Below are 16103 nucleotides of genomic sequence, written 5' to 3' on the forward strand. Positions count from 1 at the left end.
GGCTAAAAGAACCATGTAAGAATCTGATAATTAGCTATAAGTCAATATAATCCCCATTGGTGCAGAATTATGAAAAATATATAAGAAAAAATCCCACTGATCTAAGCATATAAGATTAGAGTAATAAATGATAAGATAATCAAAGCCAACTGCCAACCATGAACAGCTATCAGGCTTGTTTACTTTTCATTTTTTGCTTGTAGGTATAGAACATAGGAAAGAGGGGCGAACGTAGAGGCAGCAGCAGACAGCAAACCAGAGGTCAAATGCACACACCCAAACGCATGCCGTGTACCAGTGGCTCCCATACTTGTTGCGGAAGAGGGGGTGTTGCAACTCAGCAGCCAGTCTGCTGTATTTAAAACAGTCATGTTGTCCCCTAAGAACAGGAACAGTATAGAGTTCATTGTCTGGAGGTGTGCTGAGTGGACCTGAGTAATCTTCAATGCTGGCACCGGTTTGCTTTTTACCAGGACTCTAACTGTACTGAGCCTTCTGCGTTTTAGTGTATCAGGCCTGCCTTAGTGCTCCGAAATAAATGTATGAGGCATACAAGCCAGTTCTGCTTTCAGAGTGCTCGAACTTTTCAATCTGATTGTCTGTACTCAGCTTTGAATTCAAGGTCAATGTTATTGCTCCAGTAGTTCTGACTAAATGTCCCTAAAACCTTGCAGCCCAATATCCATTAATTAGCTGGAATTATAGATGCGTGTTTAGAGGCAAATAAACAAGGGAAGGGTTAATCTACAAGGAGTTTGGTGTAACACACTATTAAACGCAGCATAGGTTGCAATGCACACACCGTGACGAAGAAAACTGTGGACTTCAGATTAATTGGGAAGGGGTGTATCAATCTCACAGATACGTATTTAAAATTTAAAAGAAAATATGATGTGGCAAATGTTGTTATCCAGCAATATGAGCAGTTTGCTAAGTAAAACAGATTTTTGCATGAATTTGACTTTGGTTCCTAGGCTGAATCTGAATCTGCAATCAACATGATGGTGAATAATTTAAAATACAGCTTACATATTGCTTGTGTGCGTGCATAAGCTGTGTGTCTCTAAATATACATATTTTACACAGTTAGATCCTATGCTTTGACAACCTGACTACATTTCTTAAAATAATAATAATGGAGAATATTTGAAGTAATGACTTAGTGTTATCATAATTTGTGGTGTAATTATGATTTAATAAAATGAGAAAATTATCTGGAAAATACAGTTCTCCTTCACATCAATGCTAGGTGCCATAGTATTATTCTATTTTTTTTAAATGCAGCAGATATAAATATTTTATTGCCTTTTAAATCAATTGCAACAAATACCATTTTAATGAAAAGTGTTGGGGTAATACTTTGGCTTAAAATGTAAATTAAAACAAATATAGAATTTTCAGATTTACACACATATGTATGTGACGATATCTTTTATCCAGAGTTTTTAAATTCTGTGGAATATTTACAAGGAAAAAGGTAACTGTTATATTTCTCAGGACTATATATTCTCTGTGAATACTCACAGCTATAGATAAGGGAGTGAGCTTTCAAGGTACGTAGAACACTAATAAGGTATTAGCCGGATTTCCTTGTCTATAGTTCTGATCATGGCATCTCTAGCAGGATAGCTGTTGGTTAACAACCCCTGACGTGTAAACCTGAAGCAAACCCGAAGCTTCGAGTTCATGCTGCACACCTGTGGGATGACACTCACCTCCTGTCCCATTTGTTGTGACGGAAGTGTTGCTGAGACTGGACTTATCCAGCTTAGAGCTTCCGGGTGTATCACTGCCTCCAACCAAGGCATGAGGACTTGCTAGGTCTTGCATTTCCATAGACCTGTTTGGATTGGAACAACAGAGATCAAACTGAAAAATCAGCTAATATTTCTTTTTCCTTCAAATCTGTGCGTGTTCAGGTATGGTCAGTTACAGTACACTGCAGCCAGGACTAGATTCCACAGTGAGAATGCATGATTTGTTCTGCCCTGCGGCCCTACATGCATGTCCCATGGAATGACACAAAGGAAAGGGCAGACCCTGGTCATCACTGTCAACGAACACAAAGACAGATAAAGCTGGCGAATTTCTTAGAAGAGGTGGAACTGGACTCAGGAAAAATGTATCCCCCAAACCAATTAGCAATTGAAGAGAATTCCAGGGAGGAGGCTTTTAAAAGATGTAGACATGGAAATGCCTGCTCTGTAATTGTGAGGAGCTGTGTTCAAATCCCCAGCCTCACCCAAAAACCAGGCATGGTGGGTCTTATCTGTCATCCCAAAGCTGAAGAATGCAGGTAAGCACTCACTGAATGTGCGAGCCAGAGAAATGAGTGTGCTCAAGGTTCAGGAACAAACCTTAGAAAATGAGACTGGTAGTCATTGCAAAAAGTACCGAGAGCCATCCTATGGCTTTCACATACATGTGCTTTCTCATACACACACATGAGCATACCCACAGGTGAACATACACACATGCCAAGCAGACACACATCACAAAAATAAAGTATGTTTTCAAAATTCAACCAAAAGAAAGCTTTGGAGATAGTCCACTACTGAACGCTAGCAAACATTTGAGGAAAAGTGATAGTGTGCAAATTAGGTTGGCTGAGTGTAGGTGGCAATCCTAGTTTTCCCGATGATGGCGTTTTTCTGACTCAGAGCTCAACAGAAGACAAAGGCAGCTTCAAGAAGAGCATAGATCCGTGCCTCTTACAAACACAGACAAGAAGTTAGGCTACTATCAAAAGGAAACCAGAGAGGAAATAAAGCTGTTTTGGGACTAGTGTGGTTTATCCTGGAAATGCAAGGTAGCCTTAACATGTGGCGAGCAATGTAATGCAAACTATTAACAAATACTATGTCCGCAGTTACAAAGATTTACTGAATAATATTCACCATCCATCATGACATACATTTCTTCGTAACCTAGACCAAGAAGTTTTCCCTTATCTATAAAAAAACATTCCTGAAACCCCCTACAGCTCCAACACATTCGATGAGGAAATAGTGGATTCTTTCAGAGCAAAGGCTGAGATGTGCTGTCCATTTGGGCACAGTGTTTTCTGGCAGCATTAAACAGGCAAGGGATAATAAAATAATGCCAAGGAATAAAGACAGAAAGTAAAATGATGTGTAGACGTTTAAGGCTGCTCCTCTTTAGTTCATCTCTGTCTCAAATTTGACTTTTTTTTTGTAGAAAGTGTTGAGATCTACCTCGTGAACAACCCAAATATAAATATACAAGGACTTTCTCATCAATAAACAAAAACAAAAAGTGGAGCAGGGCACAGTGGCACAAGCCTGTAACCCTAGCACTCTGACAGGCAGAGGCAGGTGGATCTCTGTGAGCTCGCGGCCAGCCTGGTCTATAAGCAAGTCCAGGACAGCCAAGACTACACAGAGAAATGGAAAAACGGTGTCTTCATCCTCAGTCAGTATATAATTGAGACACTATGAGGGTGGTGTATTGTCAAGGGAGTTGGGAGTTGAGCAGCTCATGGGATAGCTATGGTTTAGCCCAAGAAGTTTGTGAACCACAGTCAGATACCTTGCCATAACTTCCACACAGCAGAAAGGGCTTGAGCATGGGGTAAATTAACAAAAGAAGACAAACACTGTGCTTTTGAATTCATTGAGCTTTTGTATACAAGCTGTAAATATCGTGATGAATCAGGGAAACCTAGTGGACAGAAAGCACATTAGCTAGAAGTAGGCATGTGTAAGACCTAGGCTCTAGAATCCATAGACAAGACTTGACTGGGCCTCCATGAAGGGTGATATTACTTGAATATGTTGTCCCCTTCTCTACACCTCTACTAACAGAAAACAAGTAGAAATTAATTAGAGATAAAAATGTAAACAGAGGTGTACATCGTCCAGACGCTTGTGTTTCATAGCCAGTGACTCAAGGAATTAAAGGTGGCTTGAATGAGACATATTGGGAGGAATAGAAGGTCACTTCTCTATCAGGCAAACAGATGCTGTGTCCACAGCGCCTTTTGTCACCTGCTAGTTTGCACTTGTGCCCTTTCACAGCAAAAAGTCACAGTCATCAATCAGGACTCAGTGAGTCCTTCGGTGGGGGATCCTCCCAGTGATAGCCCCAAAATCACCAACTCACATTCTACTAAATGCCTTAGCTGGTTCCCACCAAAGCAAAGTCTTCTGTGCATGAGAAGGCAGAGTCTGTGCCTTGGAATTTAAGGTTTAGAATATCAGCAGCCCACTGATGGGACAGACAGTAACTTAAGCTTAAAGAGTTAGGAACAATGTCTCTGAAACTGTTAGCTGGATTTTGACTGGTTCAAATAAAGGGCCTCAAGGGAGGCTTCTAGTCAGAGGCATTACTGAAGACTAAAGTAGTGTGGGGACTCCCAGCCAATTTGGATTGTGTGCAAGATGTGTAAGCCAGAAAATCAGTCAGGGATGAGAGAACGGAGCATACACTGCAGAAGGGCACAGAGGAGAAACAAAACATGTTCTTCTGCAAAACAACTACAAAAATCAGCCTCTGACGTGAATGCAGTCCTGGTGTGCTGCAGTCCAGTCCACAGGAAATGAAAATGCAGCTGTCTGGATGTTTACATGTGTGTTTTAGTGGGTTGAAGCCTCCTCCAATTAAAGGAGTCTTGAGCAAACAGAAATATGTCACGACTACTGTGCACACAGAAGTGTCTTCCTGTTGTCTCTTGTGTCTGCTTTGTAATACATTTAACCATCAAACCTCAGATACTTTGAAAGTTCGATAGTAATAGAATAGTTTTTGAAAAATTACGAACGTCAATACAAGCATCTATTTTGCCCGGCGGAATACTGCTCATTACATTTAAAGGTGGCCTTCCTGTCCTCCTACAATGTCTACTGTACTCCCTTCTCATGAGTCTTATGTCATAAGGCCTTTAAATGCAAAGCTCTGTCTGGACAGTTTAAACAAGTGAGCTTAAGGTTAGCCTGACAGGGTCACTAAAAAGAAGAAATGAGAGAATTTCAAGACGCGGGAAGTCATTTCTTGATTCTTTTCTAGAGTGTTTTTGTTGTTGTTTGCAGCACAGATGGAATTTGATTTGAATAGCTGGTGTCCTTTTCAAACCAAAGAAAGGGCAAACCGTAAGTTTGCGTGCTGCAGAATCTATTCCAACTCAGACACTGTGATTCACTCTTTGCAGATCCTAGTAATGAGTCATGGCCCTGTTTATTTATAGAGTCCCTCCATCAGCTGTTCAGGACCCAAAAAATGCAAGGGCCCTAGACTCCCAACAATGCTGTTACACCAGGTTTCTCCGTATTTGTATGAGATGGACATTACAGGGGCAAGGTTCTGGATCCCAAATTCTCAGTTGTCTGCCAAGAAAACCTGCAGGCTGACACTGGATGGTTGTGTATGAAGATATGGGTTTGGTGTTTGCTTTTGCTCATAACGTCGCTTACTACGCAACATAACCACCTATTTTCCTTGGCTGAAATGCAGAAGCACCATAAACGTTTCTTGTCATCTGACTATAGCGCAAGGCACCAGAAGAGTGGACTGTTTCTGTTGGGAGTTCTGTCACATCCACAACTGTTATGATGACACAGAGTATCTAGTCATGATAAAGCCTGGAAAATAACATAGCAACAAAAACGAATAATTAGACCAGGTGACCTGAACCACTTGTAGTCAGATTCCATGTAGTTTAGTGAACTCTGCTTGGGCATCTCCCTGTTCTAAGCACAGTTCTAGGAACACAAGGAACTTTTAGGCTACGAATACAAAGATAGGGTTAGTTCTATGACACAAACGTGTGCTGAATTTTCGTGTGTATAAATATACATGTGTGTGTAGATGTATGTATTTACACATACACACACACACACACACACACACACACACACTAAAAAACCTTGAAATTTCCCCCAAATGTGTATGCATGTGTGTTAGAGAGAAAGAAATGGGGTGGGGAAAGGATGGAGGGATGAAGGGAGAGGAAGAGAAATCATATACATAGATACAAAAAAATAGCATATGAAAACAGAAGAATAAAGCTGACAGCGGGGGAAAGAGTAGAGCACACCACACTGCAAACCAGCTCTCATTTTCTGAGACAAGCACAGGACTATGGGGACATAAGCACCAGCATCAGGCCACCTTACTTCGGCACATTTCTGGATAGGTCTAGATGTTCTTGCCATGGCTGTGGCCCTGAGACAGGTCTCTGTTTGCAGTTGTGACACCTCTCTGCCTCTTGGTACCTGTGTCTTGTGGACAAGCAGTCCCAGGAGGAGGCCTTCACCAACTCAGCTCCCCAAACATGGCCAGAGCTAAGTGAGCTGTGCTAAGAAGGAAGCACAGGAGGAAGATCTCTTGATCTTTAGTGAGAGGGACCAGAGAGATGGGCTATGTGAATATTCTCCAGCCCCTTGACAACTGTCCTGTGTTTGCCTTACAAAAGGCCAACAGGAACACTCACAGTGTGGGACTCATTTGTCAGAGTGATCCCAGTCCCTGGAGCCAAAGCAAATAAAAGCAAGAAGATACTCCTCTCTGGGTACTTTTACTGTCCTCATTTTTCAGGACTCACAACTCTCCATTTGAAGCCTGGAACTCTCTCCTCTCTCTCCCTGTCTCTTTCTCTCTTTGTCTCTGTCTCTTTCTCCCCTTTGACTCCAACAATTATTATTCAGATAAAACATGAGTCCTCCAACTCCACCCTCAAGAACTGTGAGCAAATGCTTTAAACTCAGGACAACATGTCTACATTTTGGATTTTCAAAAGAGTGCCTTCATTGGGAAACAAAGAAAAGGGCAGAACTCCCCCCAGATCCTTCCAGCATTATTTCAATGGAGGAGTCAAATTTCTATAAGATCAGTTACAAACCATGGTTAATGAAGCAGGAAATTATTTTCCTCTAGCAAATAGTGGGGTAAAGCCATAAGGCCACAATCAAAACATTCAATGTCATCAATTACACTGAGAAATATATCAACTCTTTCTGTTCAGGGACGCTCTGCCAGGAGTTGCAAATCTTATATAGGAGAAACATTTCCAGTGTTGCACCAACAAGAACAAAGCCATCAATATAATGCACAGAATGAAGAGAGTTACCTCTTAAGATAATTCGGCTTCTGTTTCTGGTGGGACAAACCATGGTTTCAACAGAAAACACCATGTTTTGCTCTAGGCTAAGTGTAGGGTTAAGATCAGGTACTGTCGACTCTAACCTGAGCATTGTTAAACCTCACTTCTGTTATTTACCAATCGTGGCATCTTAGGCTCAAAACCGAAGTTAATAAGTAGACAAATATAATTTAATGTGAGGATAAAATATCCACTGGAGATAAATAAATCCTCATATGGCACACTTAGTTTAGGGGACTGTGTATTTAATAAGTGTTTTTGCTTAGTAAAATTACTTCTTCAGTGTTGACAGCACACACCTGCTCTGTCTGAAAACATACTAAAGAAAATCACTCACTCAGTAAGAAACCCATTTCATTTCCAGATAATAGTCAATATGAAAGAGTTTCATATCCATATTTTTCTTGGAACGTAGAAGAAAACAGCCCTTTTGACACACTCAGACTAAATCTTCCTCCCTAAGTCAGGCCTTTTAATATCAAGAAATCATAATCAAATGATGTTCCCTTGTCCAGTTGCGCACCTCCCTTTCTTTCAGCATTCTCAGCCATTACAAGCTTTGCCTGGTATCAGGGTTCTTAGCCATCTGTGGATATATAGTCTATCCAAATGTATAGTTACAATCCCCTCCACTAGTGGCAAAGTTTTGGTGTTTCTCCCTCTGTACCTCAGGAGTCTGCCTGAGTAGTCCTCCTACCTGACAGTCTTAACTGTGGCTGTAACTGGGCCACAGAAGTCCCCACACCTGTGTGCAGGCAGAGGCTGTGTTTACCCCACAACGCCCCATGCATTTAACATTGGCCCCTAAATGGAGAGCCTTCCTCCAAAAGCCACAGTTTGGGACTGAACCTACTGTTACGTCCTGTCCTGCTAAATCGCAAGTCTGCACTTCAGTGTTCTCCTCTTTAGTGCCGCATTTCCATAATCTTGCTTACTGTGTCACCAGTGTCCCCCAACATAAAAGCGGGGAGCATTCCAACTTCAGGACAGGCATTGAAGGCAGCAGCAGCTCACCACCGGATTTCACTCCTCTGAGACAATGCGCTGATGTAACACAAGTTGTGGCTTTGTCTCCTAAAGAGGCCTCGCTCTCTCACACACGCACACACACAAACACACGCATACACACGTTCACACATGCACCCTTCCCCACATACTCACAGGCACACTCACTCACACACACACACACACACACACACACACACACACATGCACGAAAGCATGAACACACACACACAGTTAAATTCTGTATTAGGATGCTTGCCTTCATTCTCCCTTTCTGGCACTGGCATCACGAAAGACGAGTGAGCCTCTTTGGAAGGCTTTGGGGGACTTAGCCTAGAGTCTCATGATCATTGCCTTCTATTGATTTACACTTAATAATTCAAGAACTTTACTTCGGAGTCAACAATTCACAAGCAATCCAGTGGTGGACAATGTGTCATGTGCAGAAACAATAATGACAATGTAGGCGAGAGGAAACATTCACAAGGCCGACTCCTAGATAAGGAGCTGCAGGAAATTAATGGTAGCTGAGAGAGAACCAGTTTTCTCCAGGAACAAGCTTCCTGTTAGGCTACCCAAACCCAAGTGGTCCATTCTAAAAACACGCATATACTGGCAATCCTGTGTGAACTCAGTAGGTTACACATACACCATAAACACACACACACACACAAAAAAAAAAAAAACTGCACACACAGATACATAACAACAATAATTAAGAGGTCTTCAATTTCACAGAGAGAGGGGGACACAGCAAGAGTTGGGGAAGGATTTAAGGGGTTGAATGGTGTAAATACAGTGCTTGCATGTAAAATCTCAAACCCTAAAATTTTGTGTAAAAAAGAAGCCACATTGAGTTTTTCTCAACTGACGGTAAAAGACACGCCAGGAAGGTGCTTCGTCAGTGCTATACAGGAATGTGGAACATGAGTTTGAGTTCATGATCACTACCTTGCAAAAGTTAGTGTCTGTGTGTGTTGGTGGTTTTCCAAGCAACTTCTCGGGTTTCCAAGGCTTACTAAATAACACAGAGCCTCTCCCTGAGACAGGCATTCTCCACTCCCTTCCAAGACATTTTGTGTCTTTGTGAGGTTACTCAACCCATTCACTTTGAGCGCTAGGAAGTTAGCACCTGCCACGAGGTATCAGAATGTGAAATATGATGAGAGGTCCCTGTGATAAGTGTCTGACCTTAACAACAACAACAAAAAAATCAAAAAATCAGACCTCTGAGTCAGCGATGGAAATAAACTTTCAGCAACATCCACCCAGAGTGTTGTGTCGTCTTCACTGTAATTGTACGTATGTTCCACTCTGCTAAGGGCAGCGATGGAGTTTGCAATTCACAGAACAGCAGTGCCAGATGATGTCAGCGAACGTCCCCACCCCCATTGCCCCTTCCTTAGGACACTGTAACAGGATAGTCTCCACGGGGGGTGGGGGGGAAGCCACCAAGCCATCTCAGCAATAGGACCCTGTGGCCCATTTCTCATCTGGCGTAATAGTTCACAGAGCAGATCCAACACAATGCAGCGCCCTTGAAATCAGCAGTAGTTCAGCAACAACCTCAGTGCCAAAGAGCAAGAAGAGAAATGGGGCTGGTATAAATATTCAATCGGGAAGTTACGGCCAATCTCCTTGCAATGCATGTTGCATGCAACTCAACACTCCTCCACCTGGTCCCTGCTGGCTCCCCCGTGTCTACGAGGGGCTGGCAGCTGGGAGGCGGGCTGAGCCTGGGAGACCTTTTAATTTGCTGTGTGGTCACAGGGGCAGGCAGAAGGGAAGATAATGCATGTGCCTGGATTCCGTTACAGAGCTGTCTCTCTGCAGGTGGGAGGCACCTTTGCCTGCGGAGAAGTCAATGCTTCCATTTGTTAAGATCCCTTAGGAAATAAATGATTGGCAGTTTGCAAACACTGGACTTGGAATAAAGTGCTTTGATGTACCCTCACGATGAAGGTCCTGGCAAAAATAATAATAAACAAACGGAAAGACCATTTTGTTAGATTTATTTGCAATCTTGTCGGAGCTGAGCCTTGAACTTACAATGTGGTGGAGGACAACCTTAAGCTTTCTGATCTCCTACCTCCCTGTTTTCAATTTTTAGTTCTTTCCCCAAACCAGATTTCTTTGTAACTTCTCCGTGGAGAATACAAATGGCAGCTTCTAAAACCTGAAATAGGCATGTAAATTGTAGGAGGAGAGACCTTGGATCATGGTCTCACACATCTCTGTATCACAAAAGCATTTTAATAGTGTAGACATTCAGATGTGTCCAAAGTATGGGCATCTGCGGGGAACACAAGGCGTTTTACACCTACATCATCTAACAGCTTCTGAAACCTTGACAGCAAGATGGCCATCATGTGAGCCTTGACAGTAAAGACTTGCCATGCATTTGAAGGACACAAACCTCAACAACTTGCGACAACTTGTCAATGACAAGAGGGGAGAATGCAGCTGTCTTCCATCAAGTATGAATCGGAACAAGCTAACCAAAAGACTGAGGGGTCGTTCAGGCAATGTGAGCAAGAATATTTCTACACAAAGAGTGGTGCTGATTACAAAGCAAAATTATCAACTTATTAAAACTGACTTGGAGGTGTTATTATAAACCCTCTTTGATTTATAATGGGTTGATGTCCTAATACATTCATTGCACATTTTAAAACAGTTTAAGTCAAGAAATGAATTGAATGCATATAATTAATGAACAACATCCTAGCTTTCATTAGCCTACCTTAAATACGCTAAGAATACTTCCAGAGCCTATATATGTACTCAAGATCAGGTCACACAAAACTTACCTCAACTGTTGTACATCTACTGTAATTTACTGATTAACCTGCTGAAAAAGAAACCATGGTTGCGCTGTTGGCAAGCTTTTACATTGTTAGAAAGCCAAGAAATCACATCCAGTTAAACCATTGTAAGTTGGAACCATCTACTTTCTTATTGTATAGCATTTCTTCCAAACTTTCCGTCTTTCTTGTCTCGTTTCTGTGCTCAGCTAGCTTTAGCTTACTCTACATGGGAACAGACTGCAATGTTTTAACTTTTTCTTCCAGGGTCACACTTACTTTAGGAGAGCCTGTTTTCCTATGGTAATTGTGGCACTTACTGATTCAACTAAGACAGGTCTTCTTCACCATCAAGCCCTTCCATCTCGCTTACAGTCATTCCAGATTCCTTGTTCTTACTCCTGATGTAAAACCTGATGCCCTATTTCTTTGTCCTCCAAGTGATTCCCCTCCTCCCAGAATTCCGAGGGCTCCTCCCACCCCAAAACACTTGCCCTTCTCCAGACCTACCCAATGCCTCCCTGGACTAAACCATATACACTGTTTTCTTTTCTCTGAAACACCCGCTCCCCAGTTACCCTCTGTTATGCACAGATCTCCTTTGTCCAGAGATTCCTTTCTATGCCATCTTTATTTAAAACAGCGGTCTATTATATTAGAGCTGCCAACCATCTCCTTACATTGCCTCATTCTTCTTTATGGCAGCGATCAGCCTAACATTTTATATATTTTTTTAAATCTGTGTTCTCTCCCTATCCCCCTTTCCTCCCTCCCTCCCTCTACCCCCACCCCCTCTGGAATGTACACTCCATGAGATCAGGGAGATTTTGTTCATTTCTGTTTCTCCTAAAGCTTGAATTGGGCTGGTGCTAAATTAACATTTGCTGGATGAACAAACAAAATTTTCAAAAATATCCTCAAACCCACTTAGCTAAACCTAGTTATTTCATCTTATCGTACTGCTCCATATTACTAGGTTTTTAAAACAATTTATTTTTATTTTTCGTGTCTGAGTGTTTGCCCTGCATGTATGTCTATGCACCTCTACTGTAGGTGGTATGCAAGGAGGAGAGAAGAGGAAGTTGTCTCTCCTGGATCTGGAGTTACAGGAGGTCGTAAGCTGCCTGTCTGTGCTGAGGTCCTTGTCTGGGTTCTCTGCAAGAATAGCAGCAAGTGTTCCTAACTGCTGAGCCAATTCTCCAGCCCCAATATTAAACGTTTTCTGTAGGTCTTGGAGAGATAAGTGATAAGAGATAACTCGGTGGTTAAGAGTACTTGGTGTTCTCGTAGAGGACCTGAGTTCTATTCCCAGGACCCACACTGGGTGGTTCACAGTGGCCTGTAACTGCCCTTAAGGATCTGACTCCTTCATCTGTCCTCTATAGGCATCTGCATTCCTGTGCATGTACACATGAACATACCCACACCCACACCCACACCCACACACGAGATAGAAACTAGACCTCTGCCCTTTCTCCCCACCAATCATTGGGGAACTTGGAACTTGAGATTTTATGCAACTACTCATTGGTAGTGTATTTATCACAACCCAACAAAATACTGCAAACGAATCCATAACGTGACTCCAGGCTAGCTACTTCCTAATTACTGATCTAACATGAGTTTTCATTTGGTTTTGCCCTGTTCCCTTCATTCATTCTCCAACTACACTTTGTCACTTGTGATGTCAATGACTCCTCAGGCTGCTCCCTCCCAGTTTTACCTAATCCTTAGGTAGTGAGCTTCACTGAGTTGTTACGGCCTCATTCAATTCCCATTTTCTTTTACCTGAGTTTTCTTTTACTTGAGTTTGTACAGGCATTCATCTCTCACTACCAAAGATCTGTGAAATTAATCCAATATCAGTTCTAGAAAACGGAAGCCTAATTCTTCTAAGTCAGTGGTTGCTTCAGAAACCATCGTCAGGTATCTTAGGCTGTGCCAATGGAACCAAGGGGTGCACTGGAGACATGCTGGGCTCATCTTCATTCTTCTGCACATATCGAGCTATGTGTTGGTTACATGGGAATGAGGAGCACACGGCCCCAACTTGTATTTCCAGTCATCATTCTCTCATGAGAGGAGTAAGAGGCAAGGCTGGTAGGAACTGTGGAGGGTGGGGTGGATGGAGATAAAGGAGAGTGTTTCCTTGATGACATCACTGTGCTCCTGGGTCAGCTCTTAGAGGCCACTTCACCTCTGAAATTCTGGACATGTGAGCAGTATGTAACAATCACCCATTGTTCAACACAAGGTGTGTCAGTTTCTCCATTACTTGCATTTGAAAACATTATAAGTGATACAACTGTTCTTCCTTGGTTTCTTGACGTCAAGTTTGGCCATCAATTCCCAGTCTTCTTTATGGACATCTTGACCTTTTTATGTCCTTAGCTTGCAGACTAAGACATCGAATTCCTCTCCTTCAAGACAAGCACTCTTTGGGGGAAATTATACATGCGTTTACGCCCTCATAAGCTGGCTTTTATTGTTCTTGTTGTTTGTTCTCTAATCGATTCTAATCCATCTTTTATCAGTCCTCTTTTCTGAACACCAATGCATACCGTTCACACTTCCAGTTTTATACTGGCCACCTACAGGGATTTTTCGGATTCTTCAAGTTTCAAACTTTTACAGTGACACTCATTATCCTCTCTGCCCTGCCCTCGCTACATACACTCATATTCAAATGCATGATTAGATTAAATATGCAAATAAAAAACCTGTGTGTGTTTTCCAGCCTTCAATCTTTACTCAGTTTATCTGAACTGTTACTGATGTTGCCCAAATAAATGCTAAAGCAGCCATTCACTTTGTCCTAATCACAGTCTATAGATGTTCTCACTAATTACTCCTGTAAATCATTTTAGGAGGCTACACTATCACACAGAATTTTAACTGCACCCTTCTCTCTGAGAGTATACCCTGTAATGGGTACTGTCACAATGACATGACAGAGCACACTGTTTCCTGTTTATTCTCTTGTCTTCTCTGTACCTCATCCCCACATAGTCATAGTGTTTTCTCTCCTCAAATTCACACATAATCATGCCACTTCCCTCCCTAAATCTCTCTCCTACCTAGTCTTCAAGAGAGAAGCATTCTGTGGTTCCAGATCAAATATCTTAACAAATAATTTCAATAATTCCTACATTTCTACTTCAAAGCTGAGTGAAATGAAAAAGTAACGTGGATTTTAAAAACTTTTAACTTTCAAATTTCATTTCACGCATGCATCGTTGTGTACCGCATGCATATGCCTAGTGCTCTTAGAGGCCACAGAGGGTGTCCGGTCCCCCAGATCTGGAGTTACAATCGATTGTGAATGGCTGGGAATTGATACTCGGTCTTCTGGAAGAGAAGACATTTCGCTTAGTCTCTGAGCCATCTCTCCAGCCACCCAGCTGTGATATATGTATGTGCGTGTGCGTGGGCATGAGTGTGTACGTGTATGTATATGTATGCATATGATTTAGGAAGAACATAGTCTTAGCTATGGCAAATATATATCATCACAACAAACTAGAGCTGGAAATGTCTTTTTGAGCTTGAAAATTCTCACATTATTTTTATGTTCTACCTGTCTAGACTTGTATTAGAGCTATTGAGTTAATTTTAATCTGTATTAATAAATAAAAGTTCTGTAAAATGTATGTTTGTTTAACTGTCACTGTTGGGCAGAGAAAGCTTTCTAAACTTAGAGTTAGTGAAGTAGTTAATTCAGCCTTGTTGAGACAAAGTCTCACTCTGTGTGCCAGGCTTGTCTTGAATGCATCACAACCTCCTGGCTCAGCTTTGGGAATGCTGGGATTACAAGTGTGAGAAACAATACAGGGTTTAAGCTCAGAATTTAAACACTACATTTAAAATAAATGAATATAGTATTCTACTGATCTCATGGTTCTATTTAAGACACTATGTTGAAAAAAATAACATATGTTAAAATTTTTTCCCTCTAGAAATAAGGATTGTGTGTTTGTTTTTCTACTGTGTAGTAGACAATTTCATGCCTTTATTCAATTATTAACAAATACCTGAGTATGTAGACTCTTGGATTTTTTTTCCAACAAGATTAACAAATTTTCTGTGCCTTCTGAGACATGTGTTTTAGTGTGTGGTGAAGGGAGAAAACTGAGTTTCCTTCCATTGCAATTGCTACTGGCTTTAAATATTTTGCCACGAATTACTTCATTATTTATACTTATAAATGTTGGTGATTCTATTGATGAAGCTATAGTGAAATACTCTACAGGATATGTGGCTTTCTTGTGTTTATATGGCTTCAGCAAGGTGTAATGAGAAACAGAGCTCAGACAGATGGGGGAGAGAGGCACTCACATGAGTGGACTCTAAAGAAGGACCTCATGGAGTGGGGGAGGCTTAGGAGAGTGGGGGAGGGGAGGGAAGAGGTCCATCAACAGGTACAAGCAAAGCTATTGTTTGATAAGAGAAATAAGTCGTGGAGCCCCAGCGCTCAGCAGAGTAAATAGAACTAACTGACACATCGCATAGCTACAGATTTTGAAAGCCTGGCAATGCAATATGATAGGGGAGAAATGTGATGAATGTAAGACTTTGTAAGAGACTAATCTAGAAAATCTGTGTTAGTGCTGTTCTGAAAATGCAGACAACATTGACATAAGATGTAGGGAGCTGGTGCAACAATTCGAGCAGGAAGTTAAGTGGTTTTTCACTAATGTGATGACAGAATTAAAAATAAGTGGAAAGCATTAGCCATATTTTGACTAGAGGACTATGACTCAGTCTTTAAGTCACCCATAACTTATTCATATTGACTGAGCCCTTTGAATTATGTGAACCTATTGGGCACATAAAGCTTATTGTGTACCTATTACGTAATGATATCTTAGTTGTCACTAGATTCAAGGGTAAAAGCCTATCTGCTTTCTGTGGCCATCAACATCAAAGTAGCTGTTCAGAAAAGCACTGAGCCAGCACATGAGTGGTCTCTGTAGCAGAGAAGAGAAGTGGTTGATTTGGGGTATTTAGGGTGAGTCAACACAGGTGCACTCATATGCCAAACTCTAGCAGTTCTGGGATGTTCCTAGCCAGAGAAATTTTTAGGATACGGAAAGATGGGTATCTTCAAAGGCAAGGATGTCCAGGAAAGCATAATTCATTGAGGTTCCTGTAAGCCTACCTATTTCTGCATCCCAGAA

At 41.7% G+C, this 16103-nt stretch overlaps 1 protein-coding gene across 1 annotated transcript in view; it reads right to left on the reverse strand.

The window, feature by feature from the left end:
* Positions 1-16103, reverse strand: part of Eya4 (EYA transcriptional coactivator and phosphatase 4) — a 224892-nt gene that overhangs the window by 68373 nt on the left and 140416 nt on the right. Inside the window, exons 3-4 of the mRNA XM_055599376.1 lie at positions 1716-1840; positions 311-379 (exon numbers count right to left, since the gene is read on the reverse strand). Coding sequence (XP_055455351.1) covers positions 311-379; positions 1716-1840 — 194 coding nt within the window. The remainder of the gene's footprint in view (positions 1-310; positions 380-1715; positions 1841-16103) is intronic.

Source organism: Psammomys obesus, unplaced genomic scaffold (assembly GCF_907164565.1).
Source record: "Psammomys obesus unplaced genomic scaffold, mPsaObe1.curated_primary_1811, whole genome shotgun sequence".
Classification (NCBI taxonomy): Eukaryota; Metazoa; Chordata; class Mammalia; order Rodentia; family Muridae; genus Psammomys; species Psammomys obesus.